Genomic DNA, 10,692 nt, shown 5'->3' with positions numbered 1-10,692 from the left:
AAAATCAGAGCTGACTAAGGAGGAACGCCTCCCCATGAGTCAAGGACTAATAATGTTCCTGAATCGTAAAGGTTTTGATGTCAAACCAGATATGGTGAGTTTACTACTCCCCCTGTTCCTAAATATTTATCTTTTTAGAGATTCTAAATAGACTATCACATACGGATTTATATAGACATATTTTAGAGTGTAGATTCATTCATTTTGCTCCGTATGTAGTCACTTGTTGAAATGTCTAGAAAGACAAATATTTAGAAACGGAGGGAGTAGTTGCCTAGTGAGTGCCCTTCGTGTTCTTCAGTGATGCTTTCTTTGTCATCTTGTTCTGCTTCCCGATAATTTGTGCACTGACCAAAGCTTTGGGTGCAATAGAATATATTTGCCTTCACATTTTTCTTCGGTGACGAAGCAATTGCTATTTGTGTCCAGGTCAATGAGCGCATTGTTCTTTCAGCATGTGCCTTTTATGATTGCGATGAAATTGAGAAGAAACATGATGCGTGCTTGAGACGCGCTGGCAAGCAACTTAAGGATGTGTCTGGCATTAACACCCAGGGCTGGAGCTTACTGAAACTCTCAACAGCTCTGATGCTTATATCTTTCTCCGAAGAAGAAATTCTAGTTGGTGATCCAGAAGAGGTAAATCCTAATATCTGTAAATCCTTTGCTTTCAGGTACATTTGTTGGAAAGTTGTTGTTCGTGTTGTAACACTGGTGGAGTGTGTTTCTTTCAGTTATTTACAGCTGAGGAGCTGTCTAAGTTTCAGGATGATGCACACGAATATGACGACAAGATCTCAAAGTACCCATGCCGAAGAATATATGAAGAACTAGTGTGTGCCCTTGAAGCTAGAGCAGCGAATAGAATACTTTTGACCTCCTTGGTTAAGGAGGCAAGTGCGTGTTTCTCTCCGGTACCCGAAGCTGCAATGTACAGCCATCGCATATAGCTAAGAATAGCATCAATTCATTCGATAACCCGCCGAGAAAATTTGTAATGCCGGCTCCTGCTATTGAGCAAGTTTGTAGAACAAAGAAGATCGTGCAGCCCTCCAGATGGGTGCGAATGCTTTTCCAACGTGAAGCTCTTGCCTCACATGCTCACGGTTTTCATGAAGCGGGAGCTCGGATCCTGTAGATTGCTGCGGGAGATCATGACCAAGGTACATCGCTGGAGGAAGATGAAGCTGTTGACATGCAGGAATATTGAAAAGACTGTTGGTGGTACAGCTTGCTAATACAGAGAAGAAGGTCCAGAGTCCACCGGCTTCGAGATCCACGGCAGATCGGGTGAAGTCGGCATCCAACATGGATCCACCAGTGCAAGCATCGTCGATTCTATCGACCGACGCGAGGGTTCGCGATTGTTTTTTTATTTTATTTTTGATTGAGGGTTAGCGATTGACTGGCTGTCTTTTTTTCTTATAGAAACACCTGTAATTTTACTGATTTAGATAAAAAATAGAAAATATAATAAAAAATTGAGAATGAGAGTAAATTTTTACTCACAAAACAGATGATCACTAGACGATGACAAAAAAATAGAACTCTTGAAGATGCGAGATCCCACACCCCTCAGTGCCAAGATGGCAGCCGGAGGCGAGGAGACCAATAATTCCCTAACGGCGACGGCTGCCCTAGACGAAACCCTCACGTCACGAGGTTGAGAACTGTTCCTTGGAGTAGCTGCCCGATCGACTGGATCTCTGGTGTTGTTGCATGGAATGTAGACAAATGGGCCAGGAGAAAAGGACCAAGTAACCATGTAATCCAATTTGACTCCGGGTGCACGTGCTCTTGTGCGAGAAAAGATTTTTGAAATGTCAAAAATGTCCCAGCAAAAAAATTGTGGATTCAGTCACATCCAAATGCTACCTGCAAATATTAGGATAAAAGGTTAAACATTTTGGCCAGTGCATAAAAACAAATTGAACACCAAATGTTACCACCAATTATGTCAACCCAAATTTGTTCTTTTACCAACGAAACACCAAAGCTCCATTTCGCATGAAAATTGTCAAGCATGCTTGCGACACTAATACGAACAATCACAAAAAAACAGAATATTTTAAAAACATTTTACTGCTCCCTCCGATCCATATTACTTGTCTTATATTTCTCTAGAAACATATGTATCTAACACTAAAATATGTCTAGTTACATCCTTGTGAAGGCAAATCTAAGACAAATAATATGGATCGGAGGGAGTACTTTTTTTTGAATTACTGTTCATGCGGGAGCAAACGCTCCCTGGAGCCAAAACGCCCCCCCCCCCCCCCCCAATGCAACCAGAGATCTCTGTTTTTCCTTTCAGAGTAGCGTCCCTTTAGGACAGTGGTCAGGAAAAAAATTGCATGGGACACCTCATTGACAGCACATCTAACGGTCCACATTGGCCAGATCAAACAAACGAACGGACAAAAACTGCCTAGTCATGATAGGGCTGGGATTAGGTGCGGTTTTACTGTCCTAAAAATGATCCTTGCTACCATTTCTCCTATGAGAATAAATGCACATAGGAGAAGGCACTTATTGACACCACATACACTATATAATTACATATTTGTTAAAATAAGCTATGCATTCCGAGTAGGGCATTTTAGAGACCGAGCTCCATGGAGGCCTTAATTTTGAAAAATTCAAAATTCAGGCTTTTCAGTTTCAAAAAATTCGAAGAAACTATACAAGGATGCAATGTGTATGTGTGTAAAATTTCAGGATGAAAATACCTTGAACTGCGAGCTGCATAAAAAACAAAATCATGGATTTTGAGGATGAGTATGCTAAAAAGCCCCCGATTTGTTTTTCTTTGTGTAGCTCACATTTGCAACGTATTTCAACCTGAAAATTTACACACATGTACACTATTTCACTAGGTCCATGCGCATTTTTTCAGAATTTTTTAAACTGGCAAGTTTGAATTTTTGATTTTTTTTTCAAACTAAGGCCTCCATGGAGCTCGGTCTTAGTTTGGCATTTTCCATGCATTCCTCTTCTAGCTAGAAAGTTCTATTGGCATATTGTTAGAGTCCTCTAGCTAGAAAGTTCTTTTGGTATATTGGTTAGATTAAGTATATTTAGAGCCTCTATGATACTTCTGGGTACTAAAACATATAATCACACTATGGTATATCTTAGGCATAAACTATTGTATATGGATTTAGTTTTGTTGTTGTTGTTTTAGTCATACTTTGCTTAAATTTAGATGGTAATCATTGTAGTAAAATATATCAAACTAAAACAAAAAACATTCAATAAAGAGTTAATACTTATTCGTTATTGTATTTGTAAGTGTATATAATTATTTGAATTATATAAAACTTTGGGTGCTAGCTAGCATTATTAAAAATAAGATTTTGTAATCCCGATTGTATCAATGGAATAAAATAGTTAAACTAGACTCATATGGAGCTATGAATAAGTAAAAAAAGCTTATTACAACTTAAGTATTGAGTAGCTTACTATAAAAATATTGGCATTTTAATAAATTTTTCTTTCTCCAATAAACTATGTGAACACTTAGGCATCTACAATGCGAATGCTAATGACGGACGCCAAGATCGATTTCCCAGTAGCTTCACCCGATTCTCCTTCGAAGGCAGGAATCTAGTTTATGTCGATAAAGACTGAGTTGTCGGGCGCTCAAGCCCTTTTTATCCCACGAGAAAAAACAAAAAAATTAAATCGCACCAAACTCCCATGCAACTTTTTCATTATCATAGTGGATATTCGAAAAATGGACTTTGTACGTACTAAAGTATATGCTTTGACTTTGATGCGCTAAAGCTTTAACTCATAAACATAAAAGCACGGTATGAACTTTTGTTAGCGCCTGCCAATTGTGATTTGCGCTGTAGACCTGGATGCTAACACAGACACTAAGCTAATTTTTGGAATTTTATTTTTGTCTAGCGCCCAACCAAGCGCCTAAGCATTGGAGATGCCCTTAGTGCTAAATGCGCATTTATCTATATCAATCGGGCTTTATTTCCAATATTTGATACATTTTTTTTTCATCTACAACCTACCACTAACGCAGATGAAACATTATGTGCACATTTTTCTAAAAATATCTAACATGTCTTCCCATGAATATTAACTGTGATGAAAATATGAGGACCGGCCCAGTGTTGTGAGGAATCAAAGAGTAATAGGTAATGGTACCCATGTTTTTTTTCTATGCATTGATCTCAACCAAAAAAATATTGTTTGTGCATGAGTTTTCATAATTTAAGGTTCCCAACGATAAAGCTACCGGCAATGTGACATGCAAATGAAGGGTCGGGAAATGAGTTCAGAGAGTGCCAATGTGTTGCAAGTCCCAAAGATATGCATTTGTACGCACATTAGCTTCTGAAATGGAGGCTATATGCATGTGCATTTCATAATAGTCATTACATAATAAGATCTGTTGCGAATTAATAGTAAATATAATTTTGTCACTGTTTCAAGTATGTAAGTTTTCATCCGAGCTTGGGCCTAGCCATGGCTGCCTTAGTTGGTGAAGAGGATGCATATGGATGCAATGCATGCATGGTGTTGGGGACGAGGAAGGGAACCAAAGTCAATGACCAAATTAATAGAGAAATATAAGGACACCCCAATGTACGTGTTTAAAAATATCCTTGACTAACTAAACTCATTGTGCAACTCCATGAGCTTAATTTCTATGGAGCTACACCCCATGAAAAAGTTTTTTTTTTCCCTGGGAGACATAAGCTGCTTGTGAAAAATCAGCAGCGACTCAACCACTTAACTATTTGACCATGCACTCTTCCTTAGAGCACAAGGTGCACCAAAAACTTTGCTACACCTAAGTAATGTGAACTAAATGCATGACTAATATATTTGACCAAAGATACACTAACTATTTAATTTGTGACCTATATATGCATAAAGATTAGCTGCTTGTGCTGCTAGACTGAGACATGCATGCATTTAGTTTTTTTAAGTATAAGACCTTAATTAGGTACCAGAGTACCAGACCACTACAAAATGAAAACTGGACTTTCAGTCCTGTTAGCTTTGCCAAATGCACCACCAAACCCATGGTGGTCACTCGCAGCAAGTTAGTAAGTTTCAGTGCATAGATATGCATGTAAATGAAGAAAGAAGATATGTAGGTGCATGAAGAGACAGACTTAATTAAGGCAGCCATGGTTTTCTAGGCTAAGGGCTTCTTCTGATCTGGTGTTGCAATAGGCATGGGAGAGACGAGCCTGTACTGATACTGTGGCGCAGGTGCCGGCAGAGCTGGAGCTGTCAGCTGAGCCAGTGTAATACCTGCATGAAGAAAATAAGAAAAACACTTTAATTAACCCAAAACAGATTTAAGGCTAATATCATGGGTTTCAAGATAGAATCTCTAGATCAAGCAAGAATTTAGTTAAGAGAAAATCACACCTCCTGCCTGGCCGCCAGTATTAGGCTCAAACGCGGCAGCTCCAATGAACTGGTGGAGGCCAGACACTGCGGTAGGGCTGCTCTCCTGCGGGGCGCCGACCGCCGCATACTGGTACATCTGGGGGTACTGCATCATGCTGTACGCAGCGGCGGTGCTCACAGCAGGGCCATATTGGTAGTAGGGGTAGAGCCCGGTGGGATCAGCCATTGCTAGCCCCGCCGTCCCCGCTGTGGCGGCACCACCGTTGAAGACCTGGTACTGTGCCCCTCCGGCCAGCCCACCGTACGCCTGATAGTATGTCTGGCAAAAAATTCGCGCGAGGCATGCATGTACATGATTAGACATGTTGTACAATAATAATTCACGACCAGCAAGCAAAACAGTTGTTTTTTCACGGATAGGATACGTACCAGTGGCTGGTAGCCGTAGTCCGAGAAATATGGAGAGTACCTGCAATTGATTTTGAGAAGATAGAAATCAGGTAAACAAATATTTTCTCTGCAATTTTTTTTTAAATTCGGTTTCCTTCTACTCCCTCTGTCCCAAAATAAGTGACTCAACTTCGTACTAACTTTATACTAAAGCTAGTCAAAGTTACTAAAGCTAGTCAAAGTTGAGTCACTTATTTTGGGACGAAGGGAGTATTTTTTTTTACTCAGTTTCATGTATAGTTTGGGAAAAGCAAATGTGCATGTAAGATGGAAGGGTGTCGCTTGAGTTTTGAGTTAATTTTCTTTATGCATTTCAAAAGTTGTCAAAAAGAACAGTAGATATGTATCATATTAAATTTCTGCACGTGCAATATTTCGTGTAAAAAATATGATCAAATTCGCAATGTACTTAAAAGTGGTTTCTATATACAATATAAAAAAACATTTTGCCTTTTGTGCATTGTTCATTTGATCATATTTTTGCTTCTTCTTTTGTGGGTGCTCGTGCTATAACATGGTGTACATATATGGACATTTTGTGAATTTTTTTTGTAACTTTAGTTCACTTGATTAATTTCACTATAGGTTTCTCCTCAAACTATGTTTCTGCTTACTTAACATGATAAACTATCATATCACTATCACATACTCCCTCCGTCTTTCAAAAGATGTCTTATAACTTTTGTCTCAAGGCAGACGTTGTAATTGACTAACCGAGTAGAAAAAACTATCAACAACTACGTCACAAAAACTGCAAGTCTGGATGAAGTAAGGTATAAATTAAGCCTAGCCAGTTTATAGAAGGAGGCCGGATGCCTACATATTCTAATTGAAAACCTATAAGTTTATGCTACAAATAAGAGTAACTGTGATAAGTGCAAAACATGTGAATAGGTTAGTTTCTTTGCATGGGTCATAAATTTTCATGTTTTTTAAAACAAAAAAACTACACACAACTTGACACCACATCCCAGTTCATGTGTGAATTTTCCAAAAGAAAAAAGTAAGAATTTTGCAGCAACGATTTTGGCATCACAAAATTAAGCTGGCCAAATGTAAACTACGCTCTAGATATGATATAGATTAGGAGGTTTAAAGGAAGAGGGAGGGGAACTAGCCAAGTTGATAGTTCAGAGCTAAACCAAGCGAAAATCACACATAATTCAAAGCTGAAAAGTAAACAATCTTTTCTACACTACTAACTGTAATGTTAGTTGCTGTTGTGTTAACCTATGTGTTCTTGCAGTACGTATGTGTGGGTGATGCAAAGCAAGATTACTCAACGAACTTGTATGTGTATTCTGTAGCTGCATCTGTAAGACATTAATACATGTACACCGCATGCATGCATGCATGCCAATCGCTCTACCCCGCATACCTACATGATTAGGTGCCCACCCTCGCTCTACGTCGCATTAAACCTACTCCTAATCCACCCCCCTCACTGCCCCCCTCTCTCACTCTACACACACAAAGTGCATGCATGGTAGTTGCACTTTGTTTTTTGGATGAGAGAGAGAGAGAGAGAGAGAGAGAGAGAGAGAGAGAGAGAGAGTGCGAGTACTATATGGATATATGAGCTGTGGGGGCACATGGAAGCTGGAGGGAGAAGCAGGGGCACATGGAGCATGGATGGACGGTGCAGTCCTGGCCCCCAACCGCCAACCATCAACGAGCATGCAACCGCCTTTAACCAAAACCACCCCCTTTCCAGCTAGCAAACTCGAGCTGCCCCAGCAAGCACAGAGAAAGAGTACAGATCTAGAGAAAGAGGGAACCAATGGAGCACACTCACCCGTACATGTTGTAGGCCGCGGCAGGGATCCCTTGCTGGATGCCATGGTCGACGAAGCTGGCACCACCAGCACCAGCAGCAGCAATGGCAGCTTTCATTGCCCTCGTGTTGATGTTGCCTCCACCATGGACATGGCCTACTGCTGCGTGCGGGGACGAAGAAGGGACATGGACAAGTTAATAAACAGCCAATAAGTCGGTTGTGTACTTGCACGGATCGTGCATAACTGGAATAAATTGAAGACAGATCGACGCGCCAATGCAATGCTGTTTCTCCTTCTTTTGCACCTTGTTCACGTTACCGTGTGAAGGACCGGTTTACTACCATGATAAAGAATTAGTAACGTTCAGAGTTGTCAGACTAATTATTGGTCAAACACAACTTAGGACAGTCAAACCGTGCCTCGCATAGATCAACAGAGTGAGTATTTATAGTTTTAGAGGCAGATTAAAAAGTGCAGATCCGGGACAGAGACAGACGCGCCGAACTTTATTTACTAGTCCTACGTTGGTGGATGTTGCAGCAAGGACCAGCTCCCAAGAATAACGAACCGTGCCTGCCTTTTACAGCTTTGCAGCAAAGCTATCTAGCTGGAGGTCATGCATGCGCGGGCTACCTTTTCACCTTGGGTGAAAATCTGTCGGGCGCATGCATACTGCTACTAACGGTATTGTGCATGTACTATGTTCCTTGAATAGTTCCATCTCAATTTGCATTATCCATGGCCCTTAACCTAGGCTGAAATTTCATGTTTAGTGTACTATGGCATCATCGATTGATTAGTTTGTCAGAATCATCCCAATAGCATCGGTTTGGTTGAGGCTGACAAGTCTCCGACATGCATACTCCTTTGACCGTTACACCCTGGTAGGCTACTCCTTGTGGAGAATAACTTATACTAGTGTCATACATATGGCAATAGTCTATGTCACTATCTTCATAGTGTTAATATCTTTATTTATTATCCCGAAGACTCATTTTCTCTTGAGAAGCACTATGTGATGGTAACATAGCCACCATCTTTCCTCAGTTAATACTGTGTCATGTCACTAATATGTCTAATTGGCATTGCATGAGTATGTATGTTACTACCTATGCTATTCCCACTATGACCAGTCATATGCGGCTATGCATGTCATTGTACTCTATGTCACAAATAACAATTGATATTTTAGGTATTGGCACTGTCACTAAGGTGTAGATTTGACTACTAATGTCTACTGAATACTACTATATGAACAAGGACCAAGGAAATTATATTATTCTATAGATACTTTCTGACAAAAATCTACAGATACGATTTTTCAATTATCATTCTGAATAATTCAAATGATATGTGTAGTCAATGTGGACTCAAGACATGTCCAGAACACCTTATGTTTTCCCTCGAAAGAAAGGAGGGAGTATATGCTAGTAAAAGAATTATATTCTATAAGTATACTATTTCGTAACAAATAACATATTGTTTTCACATTACCATTCTGAATAGTGTTAAACATACTTTAACAGCCAAAAGTTACACCAGTATTAAATTAATAATCATTGAGAATTAGCATCTCCTTGCAGATTGTTCCAGAGTGATGTAAGAATCAAATCAGATTTTGTTCTTAAGACTCACTCTAAACAAAAGAGACATACTTTCTTAAAGTGTAATCTCGACAGTGTAAACATCAGCAAAACCATTAGGCGTTTACGCACCTTAATTAGTACCAGCAAATCTGTAACACCAGTAGTTTTCAGCAATTGCACTAATTAAGCATGCATAAAATGATGTGCATTCTTAACCATGTGCACCTCTAGCTAAAACTACTAAGTTTGGCAAGAACTTTGCATCATCTGGTCACTGATCATCTACAATTCGACATGCTTGATTAATTAAGTTGGCAGATCTTGATTAGCAAACACCAAACAGTAACTGATACATGCATGGCATGCACGACGTGCTCAAGCATAGCTTCTTGCTCATGGTCATCAACTATAAGTATAGTTGAGCAAATTACAAGTTAATAAAAACATCTAACTAATTAATTGAGCAAACAGTAACTGGTATATAATTGCATCATGCAAGCACGTCTAGCTAGCTTCTTGCTCATGGTCAACGACTAACAATCAAACTAAGACGTGCATGGCGCTCAGTTCTCACTATCTAATTAGCATAATTCAGTAAATTTTAAGTGAATCAAAGAAGAACACTAATTAATTACCAGCATATGGCTGCAGATAAGGCAGTGGTTGCGGCGCCTTGGACCTCTGGACCCCGAGACAGGCGAGGTTGCAGTTGGCCCTCCGGCCGTCAATCACCGGGTACGGATCCAAGCACGCCCTCATGGCCGCCTCCGCCTCCCGGAAGGTAACCTGCCAAGCATCCATCCAGACATAGCATCAATTATCGGAGCTCAATTCAGCAAGAGAATTACCCGCTGAAGATGGATGGATGATGAGGGGAAGAGAGAATTGTTTGGGTGGGTAGGGTACTCACAAATCCGTAGCCCTTGGATCTGCCGGTGCCCTTGTCGGCGATGACGACGGCCTCGAGGATCTCGCCGAAGCGCTCGAAGTGGCCGCGCACGCCCTCCTTGCTCGTCTCCCACGCCAGCCCCCCCACGAACACCTTGGTCAGCCTCGTGTCGCCGCCGCTGGCCGCCGCCTGATGAGCCATGGACATCCCCTTCTCCTCCTTCTTCTTCTAGCTCTAGCTCTGGGCGGCCTCTCCTGATCTCGTGATCTCTCTCTAGCTGGCTAGTGTCTGTCCACCAACCGAGAGAGGAACTAATAACTAACCTGGCACCCGGCGTCTGTGTGTGCTTTGGGGGACGTCAAAAAAGCGCGAGGTGAGGTGCGATCGAGGCTTGATGTGCAAGGGATGGATCCGAGGAAAGGAAAGCTTGCACCAACAACCCTAGCTGCTAGCCTGGATGCCTGTGCTCGCCTAAGGTCCTCTAGAGAGAGAGAAGGATTGGGGATTGGGAGGAGAGAGAGAGTAGAGGAAAGAGAAGGAAAGAGAGAGGAGAAAGAAAGCGAAAGTTAGCCGGCAAAGGGAAAGGAGGAGTCGAGGAGGTAGG

At 41.1% G+C, this 10,692-nt stretch overlaps 1 protein-coding gene across 2 annotated transcripts; it reads right to left on the bottom strand.

The window, feature by feature from the left end:
• Positions 1 to 4,310: 4,310 nt before the first annotated feature.
• Positions 4,311 to 10,647, bottom strand: LOC125546156 (RNA-binding protein 24-like). 2 transcript variants are annotated; one of them, XM_048710324.1, is made up of 6 exons: positions 10,110 to 10,647; positions 9,835 to 9,985; positions 7,631 to 7,769; positions 5,815 to 5,854; positions 5,404 to 5,704; positions 4,311 to 5,283 (listed from the first exon to the last, which is right to left on the bottom strand). In XM_048710324.1, the coding sequence occupies exons 1-6, from the start codon at positions 10,293 to 10,295 to the stop codon at positions 5,165 to 5,167; spliced, it is 936 nt and encodes a 311-aa protein (XP_048566281.1). In that variant the 5' UTR covers positions 10,296 to 10,647; the 3' UTR covers positions 4,311 to 5,164. The 2 variants fall into 2 exon arrangements, with proteins under 2 accessions (XP_048566281.1, XP_048566280.1); XM_048710323.1 differs by having other exon boundaries at positions 7,631 to 7,772; positions 10,110 to 10,645.
• Between the last annotated feature and the right edge of the window lie 45 nt (positions 10,648 to 10,692).

Source organism: Triticum urartu, chromosome 3 (assembly GCF_003073215.2).
Source record: "Triticum urartu cultivar G1812 chromosome 3, Tu2.1, whole genome shotgun sequence".
Lineage (NCBI taxonomy): Eukaryota > Viridiplantae > Streptophyta > Magnoliopsida > Poales > Poaceae > Triticum > Triticum urartu.
Note: the sequence above shows the minus strand (reverse complement) of the source record. Positions and strands in the feature narration are given on the sequence as shown.

Coding starts and splice junctions, on each gene's coding strand:
- LOC125546156 (XM_048710323.1), bottom strand. CDS start 10,295: ATGTCCATGGCTCATCAGGCGGCGGCCAGCGGCGGCGACACGAGGCTG. Junction 7,773..9,834: donor TTATCTGCAGCCATATGCTG/GTAATTAATTAG, acceptor CCCCGCACGCAG/CAGTAGGCCATGTCCATGGT. Junction 5,855..7,630: donor GCGGCCTACAACATGTACGG/GTGAGTGTGCTC, acceptor AATCAATTGCAG/GTACTCTCCATATTTCTCGG.